Source organism: Pelecanus crispus, chromosome 21, assembly GCF_030463565.1.
Source record: "Pelecanus crispus isolate bPelCri1 chromosome 21, bPelCri1.pri, whole genome shotgun sequence".
NCBI lineage: Eukaryota > Metazoa > Chordata > Aves > Pelecaniformes > Pelecanidae > Pelecanus > Pelecanus crispus.
In genome coordinates this window covers 5,666,033-5,690,282 of record NC_134663.1, presented here as the reverse complement: position 1 = coordinate 5,690,282, position 24,250 = coordinate 5,666,033, and the positions used below count along the sequence as shown (strand labels likewise).

The 24,250-nt window shown below is 49.4% G+C and overlaps 1 protein-coding gene across 2 annotated transcripts; it reads right to left on the bottom strand.

The window, feature by feature from the left end:
- Positions 1–5,469: 5,469 nt before the first annotated feature.
- ARHGAP25 (Rho GTPase activating protein 25) lies at positions 5,470–24,250 on the bottom strand. 2 transcript variants are annotated; one of them, XM_009482126.2, is made up of 11 exons: positions 24,190–24,250; positions 18,612–18,805; positions 16,310–16,397; positions 15,761–15,880; positions 12,899–13,106; positions 10,306–10,438; positions 9,244–9,317; positions 8,481–8,602; positions 7,535–7,734; positions 6,436–7,019; positions 5,470–5,851 (listed from the first exon to the last, which is right to left on the bottom strand). In XM_009482126.2, the coding sequence occupies exons 1-11, from the start codon at positions 24,248–24,250 to the stop codon at positions 5,641–5,643; spliced, it is 1,995 nt and encodes a 664-aa protein (XP_009480401.1). In that variant the 3' UTR covers positions 5,470–5,640. The 2 variants fall into 2 exon arrangements, with proteins under 2 accessions (XP_009480401.1, XP_075580153.1); XM_075724038.1 differs by lacking the exon at positions 15,761–15,880.

The following is a 24,250-nucleotide window of genomic DNA, read 5'->3' as shown; positions in this document are numbered from 1 at the left end:
CTGAGGAAAGAAAGAAGGCAGTGCTGCTGGGGAAAAGAAAAATTTACCTCTCACATGCTCAGAAAGCAGATGCCAAGCTGATGCTTATCCTCACTTCTTTAATAAGAGGTCAAAGCCTGGCCCCTTCCTCGCTGGCTGGTTTTAAAATGCACTTGTTTGGAAATAGCTCCCTGGACGCAGCAAACAATATTTTGGCCAGCTGATGAGATTAAAGGAACACTCCCCTGTTGCCAGTTCCTGTTATCGGTACATTGTGTTAAGAGGGCTGAAATACCACATTGTGTTTTACGTGTGATAAAGCAAATTTTCACAAGCCACACCAGTGGCCGCTGACGGCGCTGGGAGCGTCGTTGCCCTCTGCCGCGCAGGGCTCACCGGGGTTGGCTGGGCATGGGAGTACAGGGAGACCTTTCGGACAGGGTTATGCATGAAAAGTGCATGGCTTTTTGTGAAGCTTCCTTACATGATGGACTCAAGGGGTAAACAGGATGTTTCTTTCCCGCTGAGCTCTCTGCTTGTTGGATTTTTCAGCTTGGTAAATTCTCTGACGTTTGCTAAAGGTTGAGCACACCCTGGAGTCTTGTAGTGGCAGCACCACTGAGGTCTCTCTGCTCCACCCCACAGCCTTCCAGTTAGGAAAATTGCACCCAAATTCATATCACTTACCTGGTTGCTGTATTTGGCTGAAGTTATAAGCCGATTTCTTAAGAAACCAAGCTCCCACTTAACTGCTGAGCACTTCTGTTTATGGGAATTACCTACTGACAAAAAAATCTTGTAAAGGAAAACAGCTAGAAGGGTAAACTATTCTTGGTGGAGACCATGCATGCGGTGAGCTGTTGGCAATGTGAATCTTCCAAGGAAGAAGCTGTCCTAGCTGGAGCCTCTGTGCAGTATTCACCATGCAAGCGCTCAGGGCATTTATCTGCTTGAATAACTCAGAATTCCTAAACTTGCAGGCTTTTTCTGCTAGAATAGATGAGCATTTTCTCCAAAGGAGTGCTTATTCAGACAACTCCTGTCCCTGCTACCCTGTCTGCTTCCTCCTGCCCCCCTGTTGGCCCTCGCTTTATCAGGATGCTCCTTTTTTGCCAGGTTATTTTTCTTCCAGGCCAGTTTGACGGTCTGGCTTCGTAGCATCCCTGTGCTGCAGCAAGGTGGCAGGAAAACACAGCGAAAGTGGGACAGTGGGACTGCTTCCAGGGAGGGTCTGGCTGAAAGTCTGTGGACTTTTTTTTCTGCCCACCTTGGTGAACAATTATTCATACAAGAAGTCTCAGTTTGGCAGTCTTTTCTTCTTAAAAGCAGCCTGTTTTGAGGGTATCTTTCAGGTCCCATGTAAAGGAAGGACGGGCTGCATTACTCTGTCGTTCCTGGGGGGAACAACATGTTCTCACTGCTTTTCTTTCCTTTGTATGAGCCGTCCTAAATAATGGCTGGACACTTTTCCTGCACGTCCACCTCGCCTCCCACAACAACTGGCTTTTTTATGCAGTAGCCAAGCTAAAAAAGGAAAGTTACTATCATGCCAAAAATGCAACTTTGATAAAATATGAGGGGATAAGTCAGCATAAGCATGACTGGCTCAGGATCTAAAGAGAATAATGTGGGAAGGATAATTTTACTTTCTTGCCTCTCGTGCCTACCAAACGCCGGGATACAATGAAGTGAATTCCTAAATGAATGCAGTAAATACCTAAGAACAGCAAAACAGATTTTTTTCTCTACTGCAAAGAATGCTAGACAGTGAGAGCAGGACTAAAATTATATCCTAAAAGATGTCATATTTTCACCCCATAATGCATGGTTTGACGGTTTTAGATGCATTCAGATCTGTGGTTTTAATTGCCCTAATTTGGAAAGCCATGTCACATTTGAAGGCAGAGGAAAATCCTCAATGTGTTTTGTGGATTACCTTACACACTCTCCCATCACCTTGAAGGGGATGCTCTTGTGTCCTCTGGCTGTGCAGTATGGGGGTTAAGGGGGGGTGAAAAATGGCCTTTTTGGCAGTTTACAAGCCTACAGTGCCCAGGACAGGGTTGAAAAGGATCTTTCTACAAGGTTTATTCTTTATTCTGTTTATTCTTTAGTCCTGTTGTACTTTTATATGATAGTAGTAGTTTCACACTTTATAGGATATCCAGAATCAATGCTTAAAGCCTGCTGAGCTGAAAAGCAGCCACCAAACAACCCTCCATGAGTTTTTAGTGCCCCTTGCAGCACAGAGGAAGAGCAACCCCTGCTTCAGGAACAGGGGAGACTTTCTCTGTTACTCCTTCCCCAAAAAGCTTCACGGCTTGGCTGCAAAAAGAGAGGGAGGAAGGAAATGTAGGTCATGCATCAGTTGGTTTTCAGGGATCTTATGTTCTGGTGTCTCCAACAGAAGATCTGAAAGTGGGTTAAATCCAGAATAGGATTTGGGCATTGCCAGCATTCAGGTGTGGCTCTTGGGCTTTGCGTGGCTGAGTCAAGAGGATATACCCTCGGGGCTGAAAAGGATGCAAAGTTTCCACAGGTCTGGCATGGGCAGATCCATGCTTCGCTGTCTCTGGAAAAAGCTCAATTTTTAAAAAAGGAAAATCCTCCTTATCTTACAGCACCAAACAGCAATACCAACTCATAAGATGCCCATGTCGCTCCCTGAGGCTGTTCACTCCCCGCATGCCCTTAGGAATTTCCAGCCTACCTGACCTCTGTTGGAAAGTCTATCTTTTAAATATGACCACTATAAACACTCCAAATTTTAATGGGCACAGTGTCTTCAGAGAAGTTACTCTGATCTTCAGAAACAGTCATGCTTTGATAGAGGTTTTTTTGCCTATCTGCAGCGGAAGTGGAGGAATGCACAGTTTATACTAAAATAACGTGCACTTGTCCTAATCACAGAGACTTCTGAGCCTCAGCCAAGCCTTTTCACGTCACTACAGTCTACAGCGGGCTGTGAAGGAATTACTTGCCTCTTCACACTTTTGATCTTTGCAGAAAGGAGCGTGTGGCATTTCCAGCCCAGATGTTCATGACGTTTCTCCTAGACCCAATGGAGAAGTTTCTCCCTAAATGACTCCTGAACCTCATGCCCAGGTTAGTAGTGAGTTCCTTGTAAAGGTGAAAAATTAAATAAACACTGAAGCAGCTCTGTCAAGGTCATCTGAAATGACAGAAAAGAATCGTGAATGCGAACAGTTGCTCTGAAATGACGGCAGGCAAAATGCATCTCGCAGGCGCTTTGGAAACCTGTTGATTTGAGCATCAGGAAGATGTGAGTCCCATAGGTGCATGGTGGCAACTTTGACTTGCAGCACCAGTGGTGTTAGTGAAGCTTGAAAGAGGCTTCAGGAGACAAGAAATGTGTCATCTCAGGATGCTGTAGCGTGTGGGACCTGCAGGCGATGGGGAAGGTGAGTTTGGATAGCTCATCTTTGAAGATGGCTAAGCCTGGTGGAAGCCACACTGTCCTCCTTGGGGCTCTTCTCTGTGATGCCCATCCCTCTGCAAGGCTGTGGAGCTCTGCGCCAGCAGGTCCAGGCCTGCTGGTCCAATGCAAAGGGGGACTGTGATCCTCATTGAGATTTCAAATTACCAAGCTTCAGATTTGAAACATTCTAATCAGATTTGATCATTGCAAGAGCAGAGGACCTTGGCTGTGGGTCCTCTGGAAGGCACTGTGATTTTGCAGTAGCCCTATGCAGTAACCCCATGCAGGCCTCCAGAAAAACTTAATCCCTTGGTGTGAAGGCTTGCGAGCAGGACAGTGGGGAGCTGTGTAGTCTCTGGGGATCCTATGGAAAGGAAAACCACCTGGAAAATGTTATCGGAGAATAAAAGTCAATATTGGGTATAGGTCGAATGAGTTATTTATGGGTCGGATTCTTAAATGCAGCTCAACTTCCATAAACCTTTCCTTTACCTGTACTTTATAGCCACAGCTGAGCAAAGTTGGATTCAATACACCAAACTGAACTGAAGTTCGAGGCTACGGAGTCTGGGCTCAGTTTTAGGGCTAGACAAGTCCCCCCCCAGCAAGGCTGACAGCAGCAAATGCTTTATACCCAATATTGACTTTTATTCCCTGATAACATTCTCCTGCTCCCATCTCCCCTTTTTTCACATAGTTTCCTCTGTGTCCCTTTCCCTCACCAGTTCATTTTTCTTTGCAGGCTCTGCCAAGCAGGTCTGCAGCCTGCCTTGAGCTGAACCACCAAAGCCAAGTCCTCAGTAGCAGTAATCCAGCGTTGTTGCATTAACTTCACCATGCTTGGCACAGAGGCGCGCGTTTGGTCCTAGACATCTTGCTTGAAAACTCCTGCAGATCTCTGTGGTTTTCCCTTTTCTGTTCCCATGAAGGCTGTAGGCTGGGCTGAGGCTGTGCGGTGTTGTTCCCTTCTTAACATAAATGAGGAGTGAAACGTTTTCTTGCGGACTCCTGTTATTTTCTTTCCTACACCAAAAGCTTTAGCAGCATTGTGGTACTGCTGGAAGGGGGACTTGCTGGCAGGCAGTGGGAAAACAAGCAGACAAGTCTACAAAAATAGCCACCCTGGCACCATGAGACTTTCGGGTCCAGTTAGTCTTTATGCTGATGGCAGCAAGTGACAGGGAGAGACCCAGCATCGTGGTTGGGGTGCAAACCCAGGTTTCCACCAGGGTGGCTAAGGAAATCCTGTTCTACGCTGATGAAATTATGAAAAACAAAAGCGGAGCTGGTAAGTAAGTCCAGATCTGTTATTCTTTGAAAAATGTCCACCAAGAAAAATGCAGAAGCTCCATTTTCTGTACCGGGTAAAGTTGCTGATGGAGTCCCTCTGCACAAAGAGCTCCGTGTATGGATGCATGAAAGTGCTCTCCAAAGCCTCATCAGCAGCTGTGCTGGATTTATATACACATGGCTATAAGGAACAGTGATTTAAAATAACTGAACAGCCACTTAACTAAAGAGGTTTTTATGATATTGTGATTTTATACCTCCGAGTATATACTATTTTGAGCCTTGATATAGATGAGTCTGGCACAATGATGCTGTTTGAGACCTTTTCTCAGCAGACCCGATGGGCTGTCTGGGCTTCTCGTCCTCTATGAGAGCAATAATTGACTGTATGTGTTCATGTGAACATCTCAGCCGTGGTGCTGACAGCATTTGCAGCCCACTGTCCAGGCACACTGCGTGACAGGCTGCGCCACCCCAGACCTCGGGGTTTTTCTGTCTCCCCAGCTCCAGGATTTATGGACTTTTTGTTCCACTCAGAAGCCCTGTGGGTGTCTCCAGCAAGGAGCCAGCCGGCTGGCAGGAGGGATGCTTGCTGGTTTATTTTTGTAAAGGCATAATGTGTCCTTAACCTGATCTCCTGAGTGCAAGATATTCTGATTGAGCAGCAAGAAGTATTGGCCTGTTCTACAGGTAACTTGAGCAGCTGAAAGAGGAGTTGAAAAAAAAAACACATCAAAAAAGCTAAAGAATACTTTTGAAATTTCCTGTTTCAGAGCATAAACCAGCCTCTAACTTCTGGGCTCCTTCCTCCGAACCAGCCCGTGGTCAGTAGCAGAACACCGGACGATACAAGTCCCTGGCTCTGAACCTGCTTGGCAATTCCTGTGGATTCAGGCAGCTGCATTTGATGTCTGTGCACAGCTGGGTGTCTTCTAGTTGGTTTTGGCATCGATTTTGCTTGTGGATTTAGCTAAGTTTTTTATCTCCTCCTCAAGCATCTTGTTTTTCTTCTCCATGTCCTCCCGTGAGCGCTCCACGTTCATCAACTTCAGCTCCAGTTCCTCCGACTTCTTCTTCTCCCTCTCAATGTCCTGATTCAGCCTCACCACTTTGGCCCAGACATCATAGTTTTCCTTCTCGAGACTGCAAAGAGAAACGGAGCGTGAAAGGATTGAATCAGGAGAGTGCCAGGAAGTCATCGTTTGGCTCTTAAGGACTCTGCCCTCTGTGTCATTAAGCAATAAAATAAGCCAAAGGTTCTGTCCTGATCCCCTGACCCTCAATGCCCACATAATACGATGCAATAAATCAATACACATGATATATAATAATATGATAACAATATGTGAAGCTATAGTAACACTGATGGTTACAACTAATAAGGTAATAATGCTACATCAGAATTCTGGATAATATAATGGTACAAATTGTAGAAATGACAAGAATTACGACAGTGAACTTATTGCAGAAACTTTCTAGTGCCATACAATGTAATGATGTAATAAGAACTATGGAGTATTAACATTGTAGTAATATAACATTAGCAACACATGTACATGAGCGCTGACTTTTAGATAGCCTACTATAATACTATATTTTATCATTAGTCATTACTGTTATATACTGTATAGTATTACTGGTAAATAAATCTGTGCAATACTAGTGTTCTAATAACATGAGCTGAAGACTTCATACTCTCCAGAAAGCAGCACCATGCAGCGTGTTACCTTTTAATTTGTTCCTCGTAGTCATTTTTCTGTACCTCCATTACTTGTTTCAGCTTCACGATTATGTTTTGCAGGGACTCCCTGCTCTCCTGATCAGGCTCGGAGACCTCGGCAGGGCTGCTGATGGGACTGGCTATTTCCTTTGGCTGATGGCTGGGACTGGGGCAGGGTAGAAATTCCTTATCCTTGTCGCTGCTCACAGGGCTGGGGCTGGAGCTGCTGCCTTCCCCACTTTCTGCCTGGGAGGTAGGAACGTTATCGTAGGTCGAAGCCCGGTGACGGTCGAGCAGCCTAAAAAGATCATGAGACAACGTTCTCTTATGTCCGTCAGCGACCACAGAGCGCATGCTGCTCTCAGGGGAGCTTTTCCAAAAGTCACTGGCAAATATGTCATTTTTGTCATTGCTGCCTTTCTCCCCTGGAGAAGCAGCCGTCAGGAAAGACTTCCTGTTCGGTAAAGTCTGAGTTCTTTTCCTTGACTGCATTTTCCACATTCCCAGTGTATCTTTGGGCGCATTATCTTCTCTGGGTGCACTTGAGCTCGCAGCTGGTCCGGGGGCACTGCTGGAATTCAGGTCATCTCTCTGTAAAACAGACCCAGGCATTAGGACAGCCTCATCCTGCCTTGTGAGCAGAGACAGGTTGCAGTGACTGCTGTGACTGCAATATTTACAAAAGGCACATTTTAACATGCTAATAGGAATGGCCACAAGTTTTCCATAAAAAAATTATTTTGGGTTGCACCGTGTTTTCCATTAAAAACAACTTTTTGCAGAGATTCTTTCTTTCTGAGAAAAGCCATTAATCCTCAATGTTCACTTCACTAGCATGAACTGAAAAGGTTCCATCTATTCTGCCTTTCAGCTAAAAAACTTTAGGAGTTTTCATTTTTCCCAGAATAGTAGATTTTCCACAGGAAAGTGGAAAATTTATCTACGTCATTTTCCTGATGTAGATGTTCCAGGGATGACAGTTACAGCTCTTTATGCTGTTAATAGCAAGCACTCTTAGTGGCTCACTGACCTGTTAGATCCCATAATAATTAATCACACATTTATTCAATTTATGTTTTATTCTTTCTCTGAGGATCTAGCCTTACCATTTGCCTTTGGATCAAGCTCTCCCTCCTGGGCACTGCAGGGTCCTCTGCAGCGTCCCAGCCCACAGAGCTGCGTGGGATGGGGGCCTTCTTGTCATTGTTTTGGGCAGGTGGGGAGGGCGGCACATCCTTGGATGGGGGAAAGAGGTCTGCATGGTCACTTATCATCACAGTCATCACTTTCTGGATCTGTGGTGTGCCTGGAAGAAATTAGAGATCTGTCAGCGGCAAACCCGATGCAATGGGCTTTCTTCCACCCACACTTGTGTTTTCTGGTTGGTCTTTCTGGTGTCCAAAATGGAGATGCACACAGTAATGCAGGTGAAGACAAGGAGCACGATCATAAAACCAAGAGGGATGTCACTCCAGAACAGCAGTAGTGGACCATGGAGCAACCGAGACAGGAGTCTGCTCAGCTGCCCCAAGCCACAAATTATGCTTCTTTGGCTTGACAAGCAAACTACAAGTATCAGTTATATGAACAGGCGTATGAATATCTGGACCATTTGCATTGATGTAGAGCAGAGCAGTCTTTGGCCTTAGAATATTTCTTCTATTCGTTCTGCTGCATCTGTCCTTGCCCACTGGATTACAGTTTGGCTCAGCTAAACAGTAATTTCTTTGAGTTTCCTTTGTTTCTTGAAGAAGAATTTCATACCTTCCTGCTCTAAGCAAAAGAAAGATGACTTCACCAAATTCCTGAATAGTTTGAAATCTATGGAGGGAACACACAGTGCGACTCCTGAGAGGTTTTTGCCACCATTAACACTTTATAGCCTAACTAACACATGGCTTTACCCTGCTGTACTTACTGTGCCCAGGCACGTGTCTGGCTTATATTCGTGAGTCTACCATAGAAAATTTTTAATTTCAAGATTGCAGATGCAACTGACTATTTCAGCATATCAGGTGTTCCTATGCCAATTATTCCAGGAGTCCCTTTTACCTCTCATGATAATTGCAGGATCCTCAATCTTGGGTCTGATGAGGTTCACTCCAATCACTGTTGCCAGGTTATCCACACTCATCTTGTTGACGCTAGAGTTCAGCTGTATTTCATGTAGAAACCTGCCATAATCCAAGGGCAAATATTTCAAGTCAGACTGCAAAAAGCCTTACACACCCACTGGTATAAAATCCTGATTAATCCATCCAGCTCTTCCTCTAAGTCCCAAGGACAGAAACATATAGTTGCTTTATAACTGCAAACTCAAGCTGGGTCTTAGAATCATAGAATCATTTAGGTTGGGCCCTTCTCTGGACATGCTCCAGCACCTCGATGTCCTTCTTGTACTGAGGAGCCCATGTCAGTAAAAAAACCACCATGTGATGAACTGCTCGCCCAAAAAAAGATCAAAAAGAAAGGGAAAACCCCCATCTAATATTTAATAACCACAGAAAAATCACGCAGGCTGGGTGACACCCAACAGTGTGTTGCACAAGGCTTTGTCTAGAAAAACTACATTTGATTTTAGTTCTCAGGGATTTGTAGGCGAGTTTTAGGGTAGGCATTTATACTCAGACATCATCAAGGTGTTTACCCCCATGGCTGAAATTCTCCCTTTACAAAAGTCAGGATCTGGTGCCTTGAGAACAGAAACACAGCTTAAGAGGGCTCTCTCCAGAGGAGTCAGCCTCAGCCTTTGGGATGATATTTCTATTCACCAGCACCAAATCTGAGCTGTTTATACCTTGTGCAGAGGACTGACCTGCAGATATAGCTGAGGAGGTTGTAGTTGTCTCTGGGAAGGAGGGACAGTTGCTTCAGGAGTTCCTGATGGCCCTAAATGCAAGTTAAGAAATAGCTCTATCAAGATTCACAGATGTATGTGGGCTCAAGAGTGGCTCTTGGTCAATCCATCCATCCCTGTATGGCACATGACCTCTTGGCATTTGCTCGCCTTGGAAATTACATTTCTCCAGCAGACCAGGCATAGACATGGATAAGTTTTTGCACGGTGCTCAGCAAGAAGAGGCAGCCCATTGCCCGGCACTGCTGCTGCCACAGCAGCAAAGGAAGGAGCAGGGTCCCCTCCAGCCCAGCATGTGTGCGGTGAGCTCTTTGGAAAGGGCTGATCATGCCTAACCTTGTGTTTCTTGTGTATAAACCTATCGGACATTTTTAACCCCAAAGACCCTGAAGTGAAACAACCTACAAGAAACATTTGCCCTTGAAATATAGGGCTGAGCACTGCAGTTCCCACAGCTCATGCTACCGAGGATATCCGCCTTATTTTTTTGTGTATAAGAACAGCATCTGTGAGTGGCTTTTTTGCAGTGGCGGGGGCTTCTTTTCCACTCAGATATATAGTTAAGAAAAGACAGTTCCCATCTATTCTCCCTCTCCCAAATCCCCACTTCTTTCCTTGGTCTCACCCAGAGCCCTCCGCCAGCTCCGCTCTCAGCTCGGGCTGATGGAGGCTGCAGGAGGTTGTGTTTCCTTGCTCTCTTGGTTTTCACACTCGCTGTTTGCTGCAAGGGCTCAACGAAAAGAGGTGCTGAGCAGCTCTTAGATCTGCTCCAGAAATTTAAGCTTTAAAATGGATAAACCCATATTGTCAAGTTGGGAAACCCCGCTGGCTTTGGGAGATTTTACCTTTTTATTTTTTTTTCCCTTTTTTTTTTTTTTTCCCCAGATTTCAAAGGTCAGTAATTACACAGCTTATAATGCACAGCTGTATATGCACCTGACACCTCCAACTCACAAAGCCCTGGCACTGAAACACAGCTAATTTTATAGACCAGAAGGAGAGAAATGAATGCATCTCTACCTTTCTCTCATCCACATCCAACGCCTGACCGCACAGCAGGAAATCCTCATACTGCATCCAGGGTACAACTGGCTCGGGGAGCTCCCGCAGGTAGAGTTTGAACAGAGAGGCCACGGTGTGCACATCCGTATCCCTGCAATGTGCAAAGAGCCGCTCACGTGAAACTCGCACCCAGCTGGTGCGCAAACCCAACCCTGCTCCAGGAGCATGAGGCTGTATTTAAGCTCTGCGTATAGATGCGGGAGACAGAGAGATAAATAGGGAGGCCAAAACAAGCTGGGGGGAATCCATACGGCACCCCAAGCCAAGGAACAGCCCCAGCTGGCAGGAAAATAAATGCTTGGTGGAGATTTTCCCCACCGTGGGGCTGGCAGGTCCCCAGCGTTCATACCCGGGCTGAGCCTTCCCAGCCTACGTTTGACTCATGAGGGTTTGCACACAAATACTGCCTGGCGTTCACATGTTTGGCAGGCACTCCCCACTCTGTGCGGAGCTGGCGAAGCTTGCCTGGGGTTTTTAAAATTAACAGCAATTACTGAAGATGTTCAGCCGGGACAGATGTTTGCAGCTTTGCATACCATATAGTTTACATTATGTCAAAAGGACACTGTCAAGATCGTAAGCCTCTAATTTGACCTACCTTGAAGTCGCTAAACTGTTATAAACTTCTAGCAAAAATCCTCCAGGTCATTTATTTTTAGGATTGGTTGGGGTTTTTAAAATACTATTATTTTTAACAAGCACACATAGCCATAGGGGAATTTTTTCAGAGCTGTGTTTTTGTAGGGCCTATAAATACACACTATTAGGCATCCTGGATGCCTGGGCTGCAACAGCAGCTTTCTAACACTCCCCACTCAGTCCTGCCGTGCTTGTGCGCACAAGTGTGCCTGTGCAAACCCAAACAGGCTGCGAAGATGGCACTGAAGGTCGAGCCAGCATCTTGCAGCATTCAGGTCACTCAAAACCCCATTATTTGCCTTCCTCATCACTAAGAAAATGTTTTGATTGAAGTGCACGGGGGTTGCAGTCACCCTGAGATCACCGCAGCAATGCTCATACCAAAGCCTGCAGCACAGGGTTAACATCGCAGGGTGCTGGGAAAAGGGCCAGACTCCCTCACCATGCCCGCTGCAAAACACAGCTCTGGGGAAACAAAAAAAAGGCTTCACCTTCCTATGACCCCCATACAGGTTACAACAGGAAAGCTCTCAGCAGGACTCTGGCACCCACAAAGCCAGAAATATTCAGCTGCAAAACCACCAGCCAGGATGGTTACGCTTCCAGAGCAGCCGCGGCTCTTCCTGGCACAGCACAGGGGTTATTTAGGTAAAAGTGCTGTAGTTTTTCCTAACAAAGCTGCAGAAGGCTAGGTAAAAATAGGAAAAGTTTTGCAGTTAGGGACAGGCCTGCAAATACAGAGACGAGGCCCCTGCACTGCGCTTAGGCAAACTATTTTGCACAGGAGTCCAGGGAAGCTCCTGGTTTTGGGTGCTCCCCTCCCACAAGCAGCCCAGATTTTGCCAGCGGCTCTCAGAGCTGGTCTGCGTAGATGGGGCATCACCACAGCCAGTATCAAGCACCTTCATACACACGCAGCAGCCTGGGCACTCCTTGTCTCCATTATGGGGGACAGGGCAGGGCAGGAATTAAACCAAAAAGCCTCCCTTCAGGTGCCTGGGAAGGCAGAACCCACGTCTCCTTTATCCCAGCACAGTGGTCGTTGCTTTCACCAGTGCAAAGCATCAGGTAAAGCCCCAGAGCAGCCTGCACGAGCGAGCAGGGGAGGCTGGGCAATGCTGTATGCAAGTGGGACCAAAAGCAAGGGGTCAAACCCTGACTTGGGGCTGGGGACAGGTGGGAAACCTCGTTAGAGATAACGAGGCACCTGCAGGGGCAGCTGGTCTGCGAGCTATCAAGGGAGGGCTTTATAAAGAGATGCACCAGGGGTTTACCTTTTTTCTCTAATTTTGCATGGGGCATGGCAGGGATAGCAGTAGCAAATGTCTCTCTCCAAAGCCTCTCTGAGACCTACAGGCAGCTCTCCCAGCTTTAGGGAGTTTGCCATTCCCTCCTGGCCCTGCGGAGGAAGGGTGTCAGGAGGATGGAGCCTTGCAGCAGCCAAAAGCTCTCTCCTATCTCTATACAGTGGTGTAGGGAAAAGCAACAGGAAGAAAATATCACAGCTATTGCCTGGCAGGTAAAGAAGTAACTTCTACTGTGTGCATCAGGGTGCTCTCTGAGCTTATTTATGATCCTCTACTTGCTCTCCTTTCTCTAAACCTCTCCCCTTAGCTGTTAGGCTACGTAGGCTCTTTCGTCTGCCTCCTTCCTTGGCTGCTCCTGCAAATCACTGCGTGGGGCCAGGATTTTCCTAAATGCTTTCCTTTATTTCCATGAATCTCATTTCAGCACCCTCTGATTCTGCTTTTGCCTCCATTTGGGGTTTCTGCTGAATTCTCTCTCCTCGCCAAGCCCTTCTGGAGGGTCCAAGTTTCCTGCAGGGCACTACTGGGCTCTCTGGGGCTGCTTTTCCCCAGATTTTGGGGTGTATGAGACCTAGTTGAGTAGGAGAGGGGGAATCCAGCGTTACCGGTCAAATGATGGCCTCTCCCCAGCATCGAACGCGTCCCTGAGCTGTTTCACCAGGTTGTCCTGGCCGGGGAGGCGGAAGATGCCCTCCTCGCTCATGCCGTGCTCCCGGATGAACTCGGCACACTTCTGCACCAGGATGGGGACCTGGTGCTGCCCAAACCGCTGCTCATAGGCCATGGTCTCTGCCAAGCGCTGGCCAAACACCGCTAGGGAAAGGACACAGAGGTTAGAGGGGCCCAAAAACTTTGCTAAAGGTGCTCTACCTGCTAAAGTGCATCGTGCAAATGTAATGGCAGTACCTGCTTTTCTGATAGCATGGGAGCTACACGAAGTCTGCAAACTGGGAGAAAGCAGAACTTCTTCCAAAGAAATAATAGCAAAATGAAACCTTATTCCTCCTCCGAATAATTAACAGTTGTCAAAATTATTAAAACCAAGCAGTGAGCCTTGTTTTTTGCCATGCTGCTTGCCTGCCTTGGAGCAGGGTGCTGATACAGAGGGAGACAGGAACAGCAAAAAGGCTGATGTGAGGCACAGGGAAGAGAAGGCAAGCTCCTTACGCAAACCTGAAGGATACAGAAAGCACAGGAGGCCACCAAGAAATAAGAAAAGCAGTCTTGCAGAGATTCGGGCCTGGAAGTCTTACTGATTTTGTTGCTTTTCTTCCCCTCCCCTCTCACCCTCCAGAAACTCCCCTGTGCAAAGAAGAGCAGGATTTTGCAGCGGGTGGTACCTTTCCTTCGGAGCAATGGCTTTTTCCTCCTGAACTCGCAGCAAAAGAAGAGCTTGAGGGTGGGAAGGCAGCAGCCTGCATCCCAGCTCTTCCTCCTTGGAGCCTGGGGCATGGTAAGAGCAGACAAATTCCAACTTGAACTCTCTCTGGGATATTCATGGCAAAGGGTCCTGTGGTCCTCTACCATATTTTTGCCCTGGCAGTGCCTGCAATGTGTTCACCTCGTGCTCTGAAAGCTGAAATAATTCCCGTGTATCTTCCAGACCAGGAAAATGCAAGTAAACACTCTCATCTGGAACCACGAGGCTTGTCAGCACCTGCCTGATCATGGGGATTTTTCATTTATGACTTGCTTACACTTTTAAATAATGAATATAAACTTGTCATTGTGCACAGTAAAGGCAAATAGCTTCCCTCCCCCACCCCCGCTTTGGTAGCTGATAATGGATTGCTTATTTACTGTAAGCTGGCAGATTTGTTAATGTGGGGATAGGTCCCCAGGGCCAATGCGATGCCCATGCCAGCCCACCCGGCGGGTGGCTGTCATTGTAGGGTGGCAGGCAGACCTGCAAAGCCCCTCCGAGACTTTGGAGATGCTTTTGCTGTTGCTTCACGCTTTTGCAGCTGCTCTGCTTTTTGGTGTACAGGAAGCTCCCAAGTAGCTGGGTCATACAGGGCTGCTTCCATGTGGGCTCTTGCCAAAACCTCCACTGTGCAGTGGGTTGCTTTAAAAGCACATGTTGCCTCAGCTTGCATTGAAGCCAAAACCCTAAAGCGTGAAGTTTCGGGTCTGTTAACCTGTGCACTGACATAAACTGCAGCTCCATAGTATCTGACTCCTCTGCTATCCTCGGGGCTCTCTGTACTACTATAAATTTACATTTTCTATCATATAAGGTTACTTTATCTAGCTGGAAGAAACTGGCAGCCTCCTAAGTTTAACCAAGGATCAGATGCAGAGTTGTTATTAAATATTAGAGCCAGGTGGGGCAATGCCCTGAAAATTTCTGGCTCATGCAACCCTGATTTCAGATGAGTAATGCTGCCTACCCCAGGGCACAGCACGTGTCAGCTCAGAGGCAGAAGACACCAGGGCTGGAGACAAAAAGCAGCTGTGTCATCATTCGGGTGAAGCTTATCTGTACTTATGGCAGGGTCACAGTGAAAGAGCTCAAACTGGCAGCACCTGCTTGCCTCCGAACTGCTGTGATCTGTGTTAACACAGGAGCTATGGGAGACCAGAGCTCCATCGTGCTTGCCTTATACAGCTGAAGGGCATGGACCCTATAAAAAAATTATATAAATAGTCAGGGCAAGGCGCAGAGAGAGGGTGGAGAGGCTCAGGGTGACCATCCAGGTTAGTGCTCTTTTGGAAGAGAGCTAAAAAGACTCCCAGCCCTGTTTCATTGGTGGATCTTGCTTATAGGAGTTCATCCTTATAGGAAAAGTCTGGATAGTTCATCCTTACAGGAAAAGTGGCTGGAGTGACCTTTGCTGCTTCCTTTGCGGGCTTTGCCTGTGGTGGCAAACTTATGGTGTGCTTCTTTCTGATCGATTCATGTTTTATACTTCCCTGACCACAATTTTGTAACGGCATAAATGCATGCCTGAGGGGGCTGGAAGCAAGGATCCTGTCACCGCAAGCCTTGCCTGAGTGTGGAGAGGGTGATTGCATGGCCAAGGCAGACTCTGCAGAGAAAATGGGGGCAGAAGGGCTGGGCTGAGCAAGAAAAGCTGGAAGAAAAGCAAAGCAAGGAAATTGGCAGGTGAAAGGCAAGATTTTTCAATGCTTTGTCCCTGAATATGAGTTGTTTTCAAGAACGTTTTCTGGGGTCAATAAGTCAATGAAGAAGTTTGCAAAAGAGGTTGAAATCAGCCCAGAAATCTTCATTCGTGCTTGGCTGCCATTTCCTTAACGCTGCCCGTGTTTGCAGCAGACCCAACACCGCAGGGTCCAGTCTAGGAGTAGATTTTTAAGGCATTACAAGTTGCGGTCACATTACAGCTCCGTTTTCCAGTTTCAAGGATTTATGAGCCCAGCTTTGAAATCCTTGCACAAAAGTACTGTGGAGCATGAGGAGGTGGTAGGAAATCGCCTCTCCAAGAGCTGTCCCTGCTCCCCATTACCTCCTGATGCTGACCCCAGCACTCGTCGGATGGATTTAACCCATTCCTCCATCTCAGACTGGGAATTAGCCATGAGCACGTAGGTGTCCTGCCCTGTCCGGTTCTGGTCTCCAGAGACCCCTGCAAAAAAACCATTTATGCATCATTTATAGAGAGGATTGGAGGAGAAAAGACACATTCTTGTTGTTTTCTTTGCTAAATGCTTTTGGCTCCAAATTTCTCCATTAATGTCTATTTGGCTGTGAAATGAAGCAGTGCTCTTACATTCCACCCTTGCTGAAGGTCTGCAAGAAAGGAACAGAAACTGCTTAACGTTGCAGCTTGGCGAGGCTTCTCAGCATGGGACGTGTGCACTGACGCAGGGCCCTCCTCCAGCCCCGACGTGTGAATATTGCAAAGCAAGACATTAGTTTTCATGTGTAACACAGCGCTGTGGGGACCTTGAAAAGAAGTGGGAGCAAAAGGACTGGCGAAAAGACTTGCCCAAATGATTTGGGGTGAACAGTCCAGCCCAAAAGCGTGCAACGAAGAGGAGTGAAGCATCCTCACCTGGGATGATTTCGAAGATAAATTTCCCTCCTTCCTCTGGGCTGCTGGCCACCTCCTTGATGGTGCTTCCCTGGAGAGACAGGCAACCCTAGGACAAAGCAGAGCAGGAGCTGCAAATACCCGTGTCCCGTCTCTGCGAGGCTGGCGCTACCGTGTGTCAGCACTGAGGATCCAAGTCCTTTCAGAGGGATTGCAGGACCTGGTGGCCTCATATATATGCTAAAAATGACTTTTCAAACAGTAAGGGATGTATCTTAAATGCCAGTTTTGCTGATTAAATGATTCGCGGAATAAGAAAACTGGTTGTTTTACTCTTTCCTTTTTTTCCTCCCGTCTCGTGCTTTTTTTAACCCCTACTGGGAGCGGAAGAAGAAAGTACAAAGGAGAAGGGACTTGGCAAAACACTGGAGCATCCTGTTCCTGCTGCACCAGAGCAGGAAAACTGTTCCTTTAACACAGCATCACTTACATCCCAAACCCAAAGTTTGCGGGAGAGGAGTAGAGAGAAAGAAGAAAAAGGGAGGAGAAGTAAAAAGGCCAAGTGGAAAACAGCTGTTTCCTTTGGACCTTCCTTTCCCCGCCTGTGGTGGCAAACAGGGCAGCCTGGTCCCCGCGGGAGGGTTCGGGTGGGGAGCGGCCGAGGCACGTGGGGGCCGAGCGGGCGAGTGAGTCAGCACCGGAGGCCTCCTGGGGCAGGAAATGAGGCTGCGCCACAGAAATGGAGTTTCTCAGCGACTTCAGCCTCCTGAGAGCCATCGGGCTCCTGCAAGCAGCGAGGGCCCTCAGCGCTCCCAAAGTCGCATCGCAGCTGTATCCGTCAGAATCGTGGATGGGACCAGAGAGGTTTAAAATGACCCGGGATGGTGCATCGGGGTCACAGCGGGAGCTGCCAAAAGCACAATGAGTAGCAATAAGCTTTTTACAGGACTTTCTGTTTCTACATCCCATTTACAGCCAGGGAGACTGCTCTTCCCGGTCACCCCTGAAACGGGGCAAAGCCAGAAATAGGACCTGCATCCCGCCGGGCTCAGCCCTGTGCCGTCACCCCGAGGATCTACTCATCGCCCTCCCCTTACGAGCGTTTTCTACCTTCAGATTAGTTTTGCTACCACGCAACAATTTGTACAGAGAATGGCTTTGCCGGCAATGGGGAGGACCTTTCCCTGAAATTTCTCGAAACAAGCAAAAGATGGTAGATATTCAAAAAGCAAGTTATGGTATGGAGAAAATGGTTGAAAAACTAAGAAGTTATCCATATAAATTGGGAAAACAACCTGATTTCTTCCTGGCAATCGTAGTACAATGCATACCCTAAGAAATGGTTTATACGGGTGAGACGGAGGGCTTGTTACAGCCCAGAGGCGCTGAAGATGGGATGATGCTGCCAGAGGGCTGCGGGCGTCGGGCGCTGGTGCGGACATTTAAATCATGCCCAAGTGGGCGATCACACTCCTGTTTTGTGCAAAGGGTTGGGTGCACGTTGTGCTCTCCTGGGGATCTCAAAAAGCATCAGAGCTGACATGCACCAGAACGTTCAGCAGAGTTCCAGCCTTTTCCCTCAGAGGAAGAGGCAGCGGGGCAGGTTTCCTCTGGCTGCGCAGGGTGGACCAGGGTGGCAGCCGAATAATGCAAACTGCAGCTGCACCGCCGAGCCTTCTGCAAAGGATGGGGCTGGGCCAGGATGGGATACGAACCCGGAGGCTGGAGAGAGATTTCCTTTCCTTATGCCTCCAGCTGCCCTCTCCTGTGGCAAGAGGTCCTAAGGACGCAGCTGCCCCTCGCTGTCATCTGTCCAGCCCACAGCCCTGCCGTGAGGTCTGTCTTGGGCAGATCCTCACACCCAGGCTGTGCTGAAAGTCCTGCTTGTTTTTTCCTAAAGGCATCCTGCCGGACGCCTTTCCCACCAAGTGCACGGCTGAAACCTCTCTCAAAGCTCCCTTCATTTTGTGCACCCATTGCTCCACCTGCCATCACAAAATTGGTGGTGTACCAAACTTTTTCTCCCCCGCCTGTTTCTGTTGTTTCGGAGAATGATAGCAACTTTCTAGTTGGTAACTGGGTTTTTTTCCAGCTCCCCGTTGTTTGGGCACAGAGGGACCAAGCCCCCAGCAGAGCTTGCAGGCACTTCAAGAATTTAAGTGCATAGATGATCCTGATCAGGGTATCTCATCTCTGTTACTGCCCAAAGGCAGAAAACCTCTTTAGTACCCTACTCCAAACCCATCCCAGGCCATTTCCCGATGAGCAAAGTTGCAAGAAGGGGGAGACTGAGGACCGGCAAAGCCCGGCGGACGCGTCCTACCTGCGGTTTGACATCGTCCTCGTCCTTGTAGTAGTAAAGCTGCTGGCCCTTGAGCACGAAGTACCGCTGCTGCCAGTTCTTGACGATGGAGCGCTGCTTTTTCAGCCAGCCGATCTTCAGGGGCCGCTCTAGCGGGTTGGGGGAGGCCGGCCGGGCGCCCGCTGGCTCGCCGGTCATCACGCTCTTGGAGCGGGCTGCCAAGGAAAGAGAGGAACGGGCTGGCGGGGATGCGCAGGGACGAGCTGCCAGCAGACCCACGTCCCCAGGACCTATTTAAGCTACGACAGCGAGAGCGGCTCTCTGCCCCTCTGCCTGTGCTCAGCAAACTGGCTAGAGTTTTTAAAGGAAGTGGCTGCAGTATCTGTCAGTGTGTGCTTCCTTTTTCCTGCGTGGGAGTAATTGTCTTGCAAGTGAGAAGAAAATCATTAGCTTTTTCTTTTAATGGGAGTGTGTGGATTTTTTATACCCACCCCAAACAGCCTGCAGCAGCGATAGCAGAATGACCCAGGAAAAAAACTGTTTGGAAATTACAGGTTTGCTCCGGGAGAGCGTTGCCTGATGTTTCCGATGGAGCAGTTCTCACACAATGAGACTGGAAAGTCTCCAAGGGGGGAAAAAAGTGCCAGTGCGGATTTACCGGCTGGGCAGAGAGTGTCCCGTCTCCTGTTTGCATCGTGTAGACGAGTACCACGGGTGCCTCCGAGCTGTGCCAGGGACCGGCAGCATGGCCCTGTGGCATCTCTGAATGCTTCTGTGATAGTAAATGCCTTGGGAGGGGTCGTTTCCAGAAGGGACGCTTTGATTTTTGCCTCTGGACTGCACACTGGAGGACCCCAGTGCGCAACCCAGCTGGGTAGAGTTAGCATTTATGGTCGCAGGGCAAAAATAATTATATGACTCCAGGGGAACTCAGCTTCACTGGTCTCTGCACGTGGCGATTTCCTGAGGTCTGGCGTCTCCCCTGCTAAAACGGAGCTGATAGCACCTGGCTGGGTCCTGCAGTTGAGGGTGGTGCAGGATTCGGGCCCCTCAGCCCCGCTGCGTTTGCTGGTAGAGGGCGTTCGGGCTGAGGCAGGGCCGTGAGGGAGGCGTTGTGCAATGCCTTGGGGTGGCCCCGTATCTCTGCCCCCGGGTGCTCGCTTTTCCCCCGAGCTGGTCAGCAGAGCAGAGAGCTGCAAAAGCTGCATTAGATAGGAGTGTCGATGAATCCTGGCGTGGACCTGAGCGCAAAGGACAAGCTTAAAAAAGGAGAAAATTAAAAATCACCTGCCACTGCCTTGTGATGTTTGGGACCGGGAGCATCTCAGACCTGAGCAGGAGCTGCCACTGCACAGCCAGCCACGGGCAGCATGAGCCTACAAAACATTCTGCACTCAGTGCCAAGCAGTTAGCAGTTGCTTCAGAGGTCACGGGTGCTGCAGTTCAAGAGTCTACCTAGCTTCCCCTTCTGAAATCCCCCGGGGCGAGAAACCCTGCTGCGTTTTGCCTTCATCCTTTGGAGCCAGGCTTGGGTAGGGCACTCCGAGCTCACTTCTCCACTACAAACCTGTACAGGATTGCAAATCCCTTTCCAAGAATCAAAAAGGATTGTGAATCCAAAAATCAGCCTTCGAAACGCACTGAGGATGCTGCTTGTGTCTCAATGCGTGCTGACGCGGGATGCCCCCTGCAGAAGATGTGGTTGTAAGCAAGGGCCTTCGAAAGGGGTTTGCCAGCCAGCTCCCCTGAAACAGGCTGCTACCGGGGATTACCCTGATGCAAAAACCAAAATGGGGTTTCCAAATCGCACCTCAAGTTCCTGGCAGCTTCTTTGCTCTTTGCCAAAACGTCTGCATTACTCAAACCTCATAAATATTAATATGATTCTCAGCAAACTGCTCACGAGCAGCATCGCTCCTCTCCCTAAATCGTGTTCCTTCACATCTTGCGGCTGCCGCTGACTCCTCGGGGGCAAGGATTTTTGGGGAATGATCCGCAGAGGCGGAGCAGCTGCTGGGAGCATGGAGGCTGCTGGGTGCAGGGTGCCGCGTGCCTCCCACAAAAGCTTTGCTCTGCAGAAAGCGTGCTGCCCATTGCCAAAGAGCAGATCCTGGGGGAGCTGGCTGCAGACTAGCCCCGTTCTGCAGAAGGCAGCACTCCCACGAGCCAGCACTCTGATGCCTTACCAGATTTTGCTGTGTGTTCTCCTATCCGATCACAGGACCTCATCTCCCCCTCGATGAAACAGAGATGCCGATATTTTCTCTGTTTAATTAGCACTAACGTTTGCAGAGCGAGGTCTCCGTACCAAGCACCGATGACCACCAGGGCTTAAGCTGAAGCAAAGTTGTTGCAGTGCAGCTCGCAGGGTCCGCACTCACACCCAAAGGGGTGGAAATCACGGATGCATCTCCATCCATCAGCCCCGTGTTCACCTTCCCCAAAGAGCTCAGCTCAGCCCAGCAGCGCTGATACTCAAGTGGCACAAGTCTTGGAAGGAGAAATCGTGTCTTTTATGAAAAATGCAATGTTTTACTACTTTTTATGGGAGATACTAATCTCCCTCTAAGCCTATCACGGCTGCATCAGGGCTCCGCACCATGGAAGTGAAGCGACCCGGCAGACACTGCTACCCGGGGGCTCCTCCTGCTCTCAGCCTGGAGCTTAAATTGCCCGGTCCTTGCTGGAAATCAGGTTTATTCTCTCCCTCTTTGCAGCCTTTCCCAGGTGCATAAGGAATGTGCATTCAGAGGGGTACACTTGGGACCCCTTTCTTTAGCATCAGCCCTTCTGCAACGCCAGACTCAAGGTACAAGCCTGTGCTTACCCATGGCTTAGCCGTGTTCATGCACATACATGTGTACCAGTATGAACACGCAGATCTATTTTCCCTCTGCACAAGACAGCTCTCCCTGTACTTTGCGCTCATTTAAGGCCAAAATAACAGTTTGCAGGATCCTTCTTACCCATGATGTGAACACTCGCCAACCACTGCCCCACCGCAAGGCTCGCGCGGAGGCATGGGGAGGGAGCTGTGGGGAGCTTGCCTTTGCAGACAGTGAAGCTATTTTTGCCCAGCGTAAAGTTCTCTGCATTCTCAAAACCAGAACTACAAAGGCTGCGGCTCCCTCGCTTACCACTTTTCCACATTTCTACCTTTTGTGGCCAGTGCGATGCCCCGCTCATGTGAGATGGCCAGCTGAAAATTGTACGTGGGGCTGGGGCGAACCTTTTTCCCTGGCTCTCACCACGGTGGTCCAGCACTTGCAATCATCTCCTCCCCTCACCAACACTTGCCGCACTTGACCCTGCTCCTCCTTGCCACTCTCACAGGGCAGGAAAGAGCCGCTAAGAGCAAATGTGGTGCCCGCCAAAGCGTTTCCTGCGGTAACCGCCTCTGAAGTTGAATATTTCCTCCAAAACATCCTCACTCACTCTTCCTCCAGCCCCGGGGACCAGCCGTAGCGGGGTGCCTGTGTCCTGCTGCCTGCTCCCCAAAAAGAGGAGCCCTGCCAAAATGTGACTTGCAAGAGAAATTGCATTGGGTGCCACCATGGTGTCCACATCGACACTGGCTCCCGCCCAAAATCCTGGGCTTGGGCAAGAGCCCTCCCTGCCATCCCCTTTGCTCCTGCGCCACAGGAGGGATGTTGCGTACTTGCAATAAGAAAACACTAAAAGCAAAAGTGTCACGATAGGTTTTGCAATGAAAATTGAAAATGCAACTTTCTCCTTCATTGAGATAAATAGCTTTGCATGGAGGAAGTACGCAGGAGCCAGCACACTGTCCTGGGGCTTACAAAAGCTGCTTGTGCCCTGACGGCTGGGGACAAGCAGGGGGAAGTGTCCTGAAGCTGGGAGGAGCCAGCAAGGGCGGTGGTGACCAATTTGCAGATATTTTCCACAAGCAAGTCACATCCCTGCTGCACCCCTGAAGATGGCAGCGGCTGGTCCCTGCAGCCAGAAACGCCAGAGCATGAGAAGAGTCGAGGTACCCATCTGTGCCCCAACGCTCAGGTCTCTGCGCACACAGCCCTCATCGCATGGGCTCGCGGGAGCTGCGAGCTGCAAAAAGCTCCCAGAATTTCATCACAAGCAGATTTTCTTGAAAAAAAGCAATTCCTGGCAACAACACAGGCTCAAGCCTGTGTCCCATCTCTACCCGGTCTGCTTCCCAGCAGCCAGCAGGCTCAGTGTCCCCTGGCCTCTTTTCCTGAGCTAGCGATTGAATTTACCCGCTGCTCCACAGCCGCTGTGCAAAAAAATATTAATTATCCTAAGGATGGGCAATGCAGAAATCTAGGATGCTTCTATGATAACTATGTGAAGATTTTTTCCACCACACGCCTGCAAACTGAGGAGTGCAAGAGATGGCACTGCTTCCTCTGTCTGCCTGCAAGCTTCTGGACCACCCAGGGTCTCATCCTGTGCATTGCTGTGCATCACCGAGCCCAGCCACGGCCGCCGCCGGGTACCAGCGGTGCTTCCTTTGGGGCCTTGTGTGGAGCAAATGGTTTGGCCACCCCGGTGAACACAGCTTCAGATAGAAGTCCAAATTGCATTTGCAAGAAAATCCAGCCAGAACGACCTCGCAAGCTGATGCAAGGTGCAGGGAGGAAGAGCTCAGCACCGTAGAGACTGGCTTGGTCAAATCTCTCTGCTGCAGGGAGAAATCAAGTTGCTGATGTGTGCCTTGCCTGTGTTTCGGCGCCAGTGCTAGGGCCACGGAGGGCCTTGGCCTCGGTGCGTGCACAGGGCTGGGCTTGTGCATCCCCCCCAGCTGCAGCATCCGTGCCCCCAAATCCCCTTTGGGGATTCTTGACCCCAAGAACTTTGGGGTTTCTTGACCCCAAAGTAGGCATTGGCTCTGCCATGATATTTTGGCTGCAAAGCCCGCCGTAGGGAGCCCTCACTCCTTCCCAAAGGCGTTCTCAAGGGGTTTCCATGCTGGAGATGGATCCCGTGGCGGAGGAGGGCCGTGCAAAGCCGGGGCAGGGGCAGGAGATAAGCCAGGAAATGACACCGTGGAGCTGTCCCGTGGGACAGAGCCCGGCATGGGCGTCAGAGGGCTCTGTGGCACTGGTGAGAGGAAACCAGTCACACTGGGGTGGGCGAAGAAACCTGAGCAAGTGTAGATTGCTTCCTCCAGATTGCGCTGCTCTGTCCGCCTCTTGACCTGCACTTCAACTCCTACAAGGCTTCCGCCGGCAGAACGAGCCCGTGTGCCTTAACCCCACCCCAAACCTGGATTTTGGGTGGGCAGCAGCCCCGCGCTGCCAGCTCCCCCCTGTTCCCCACCCTGCCGAGCCAGCCGCTGCTCCAGCCCGAGCCACAGCCCCGGCCGTGCTCCCGCAGCATCCCTCGGTGACAAGTTTGCAAATCACTTCTTGCAAATCATTTGCAAACCATTTGCAAACCATCTGCTGTCTCAAAAGCGGTAGCTGGGGGCCAGGTCCCCCCACCAAGGCCAGAAGCAAGTCTGGGTTTGGGCTGTAGCCGAAATCGCAGCTGGGCTTGCCCACAGGCACGCTGGCAGACCCAGCTTGCACCTGAAAGGCTGAAGCAGAAACAGAAGGGCATAAAGAAGCAGTCACGGTACCTATTTTTGCAGCATCCATTTTCAGGTTGAAATCCCAGTTCCGTGGCAGCTTGAGGGACAT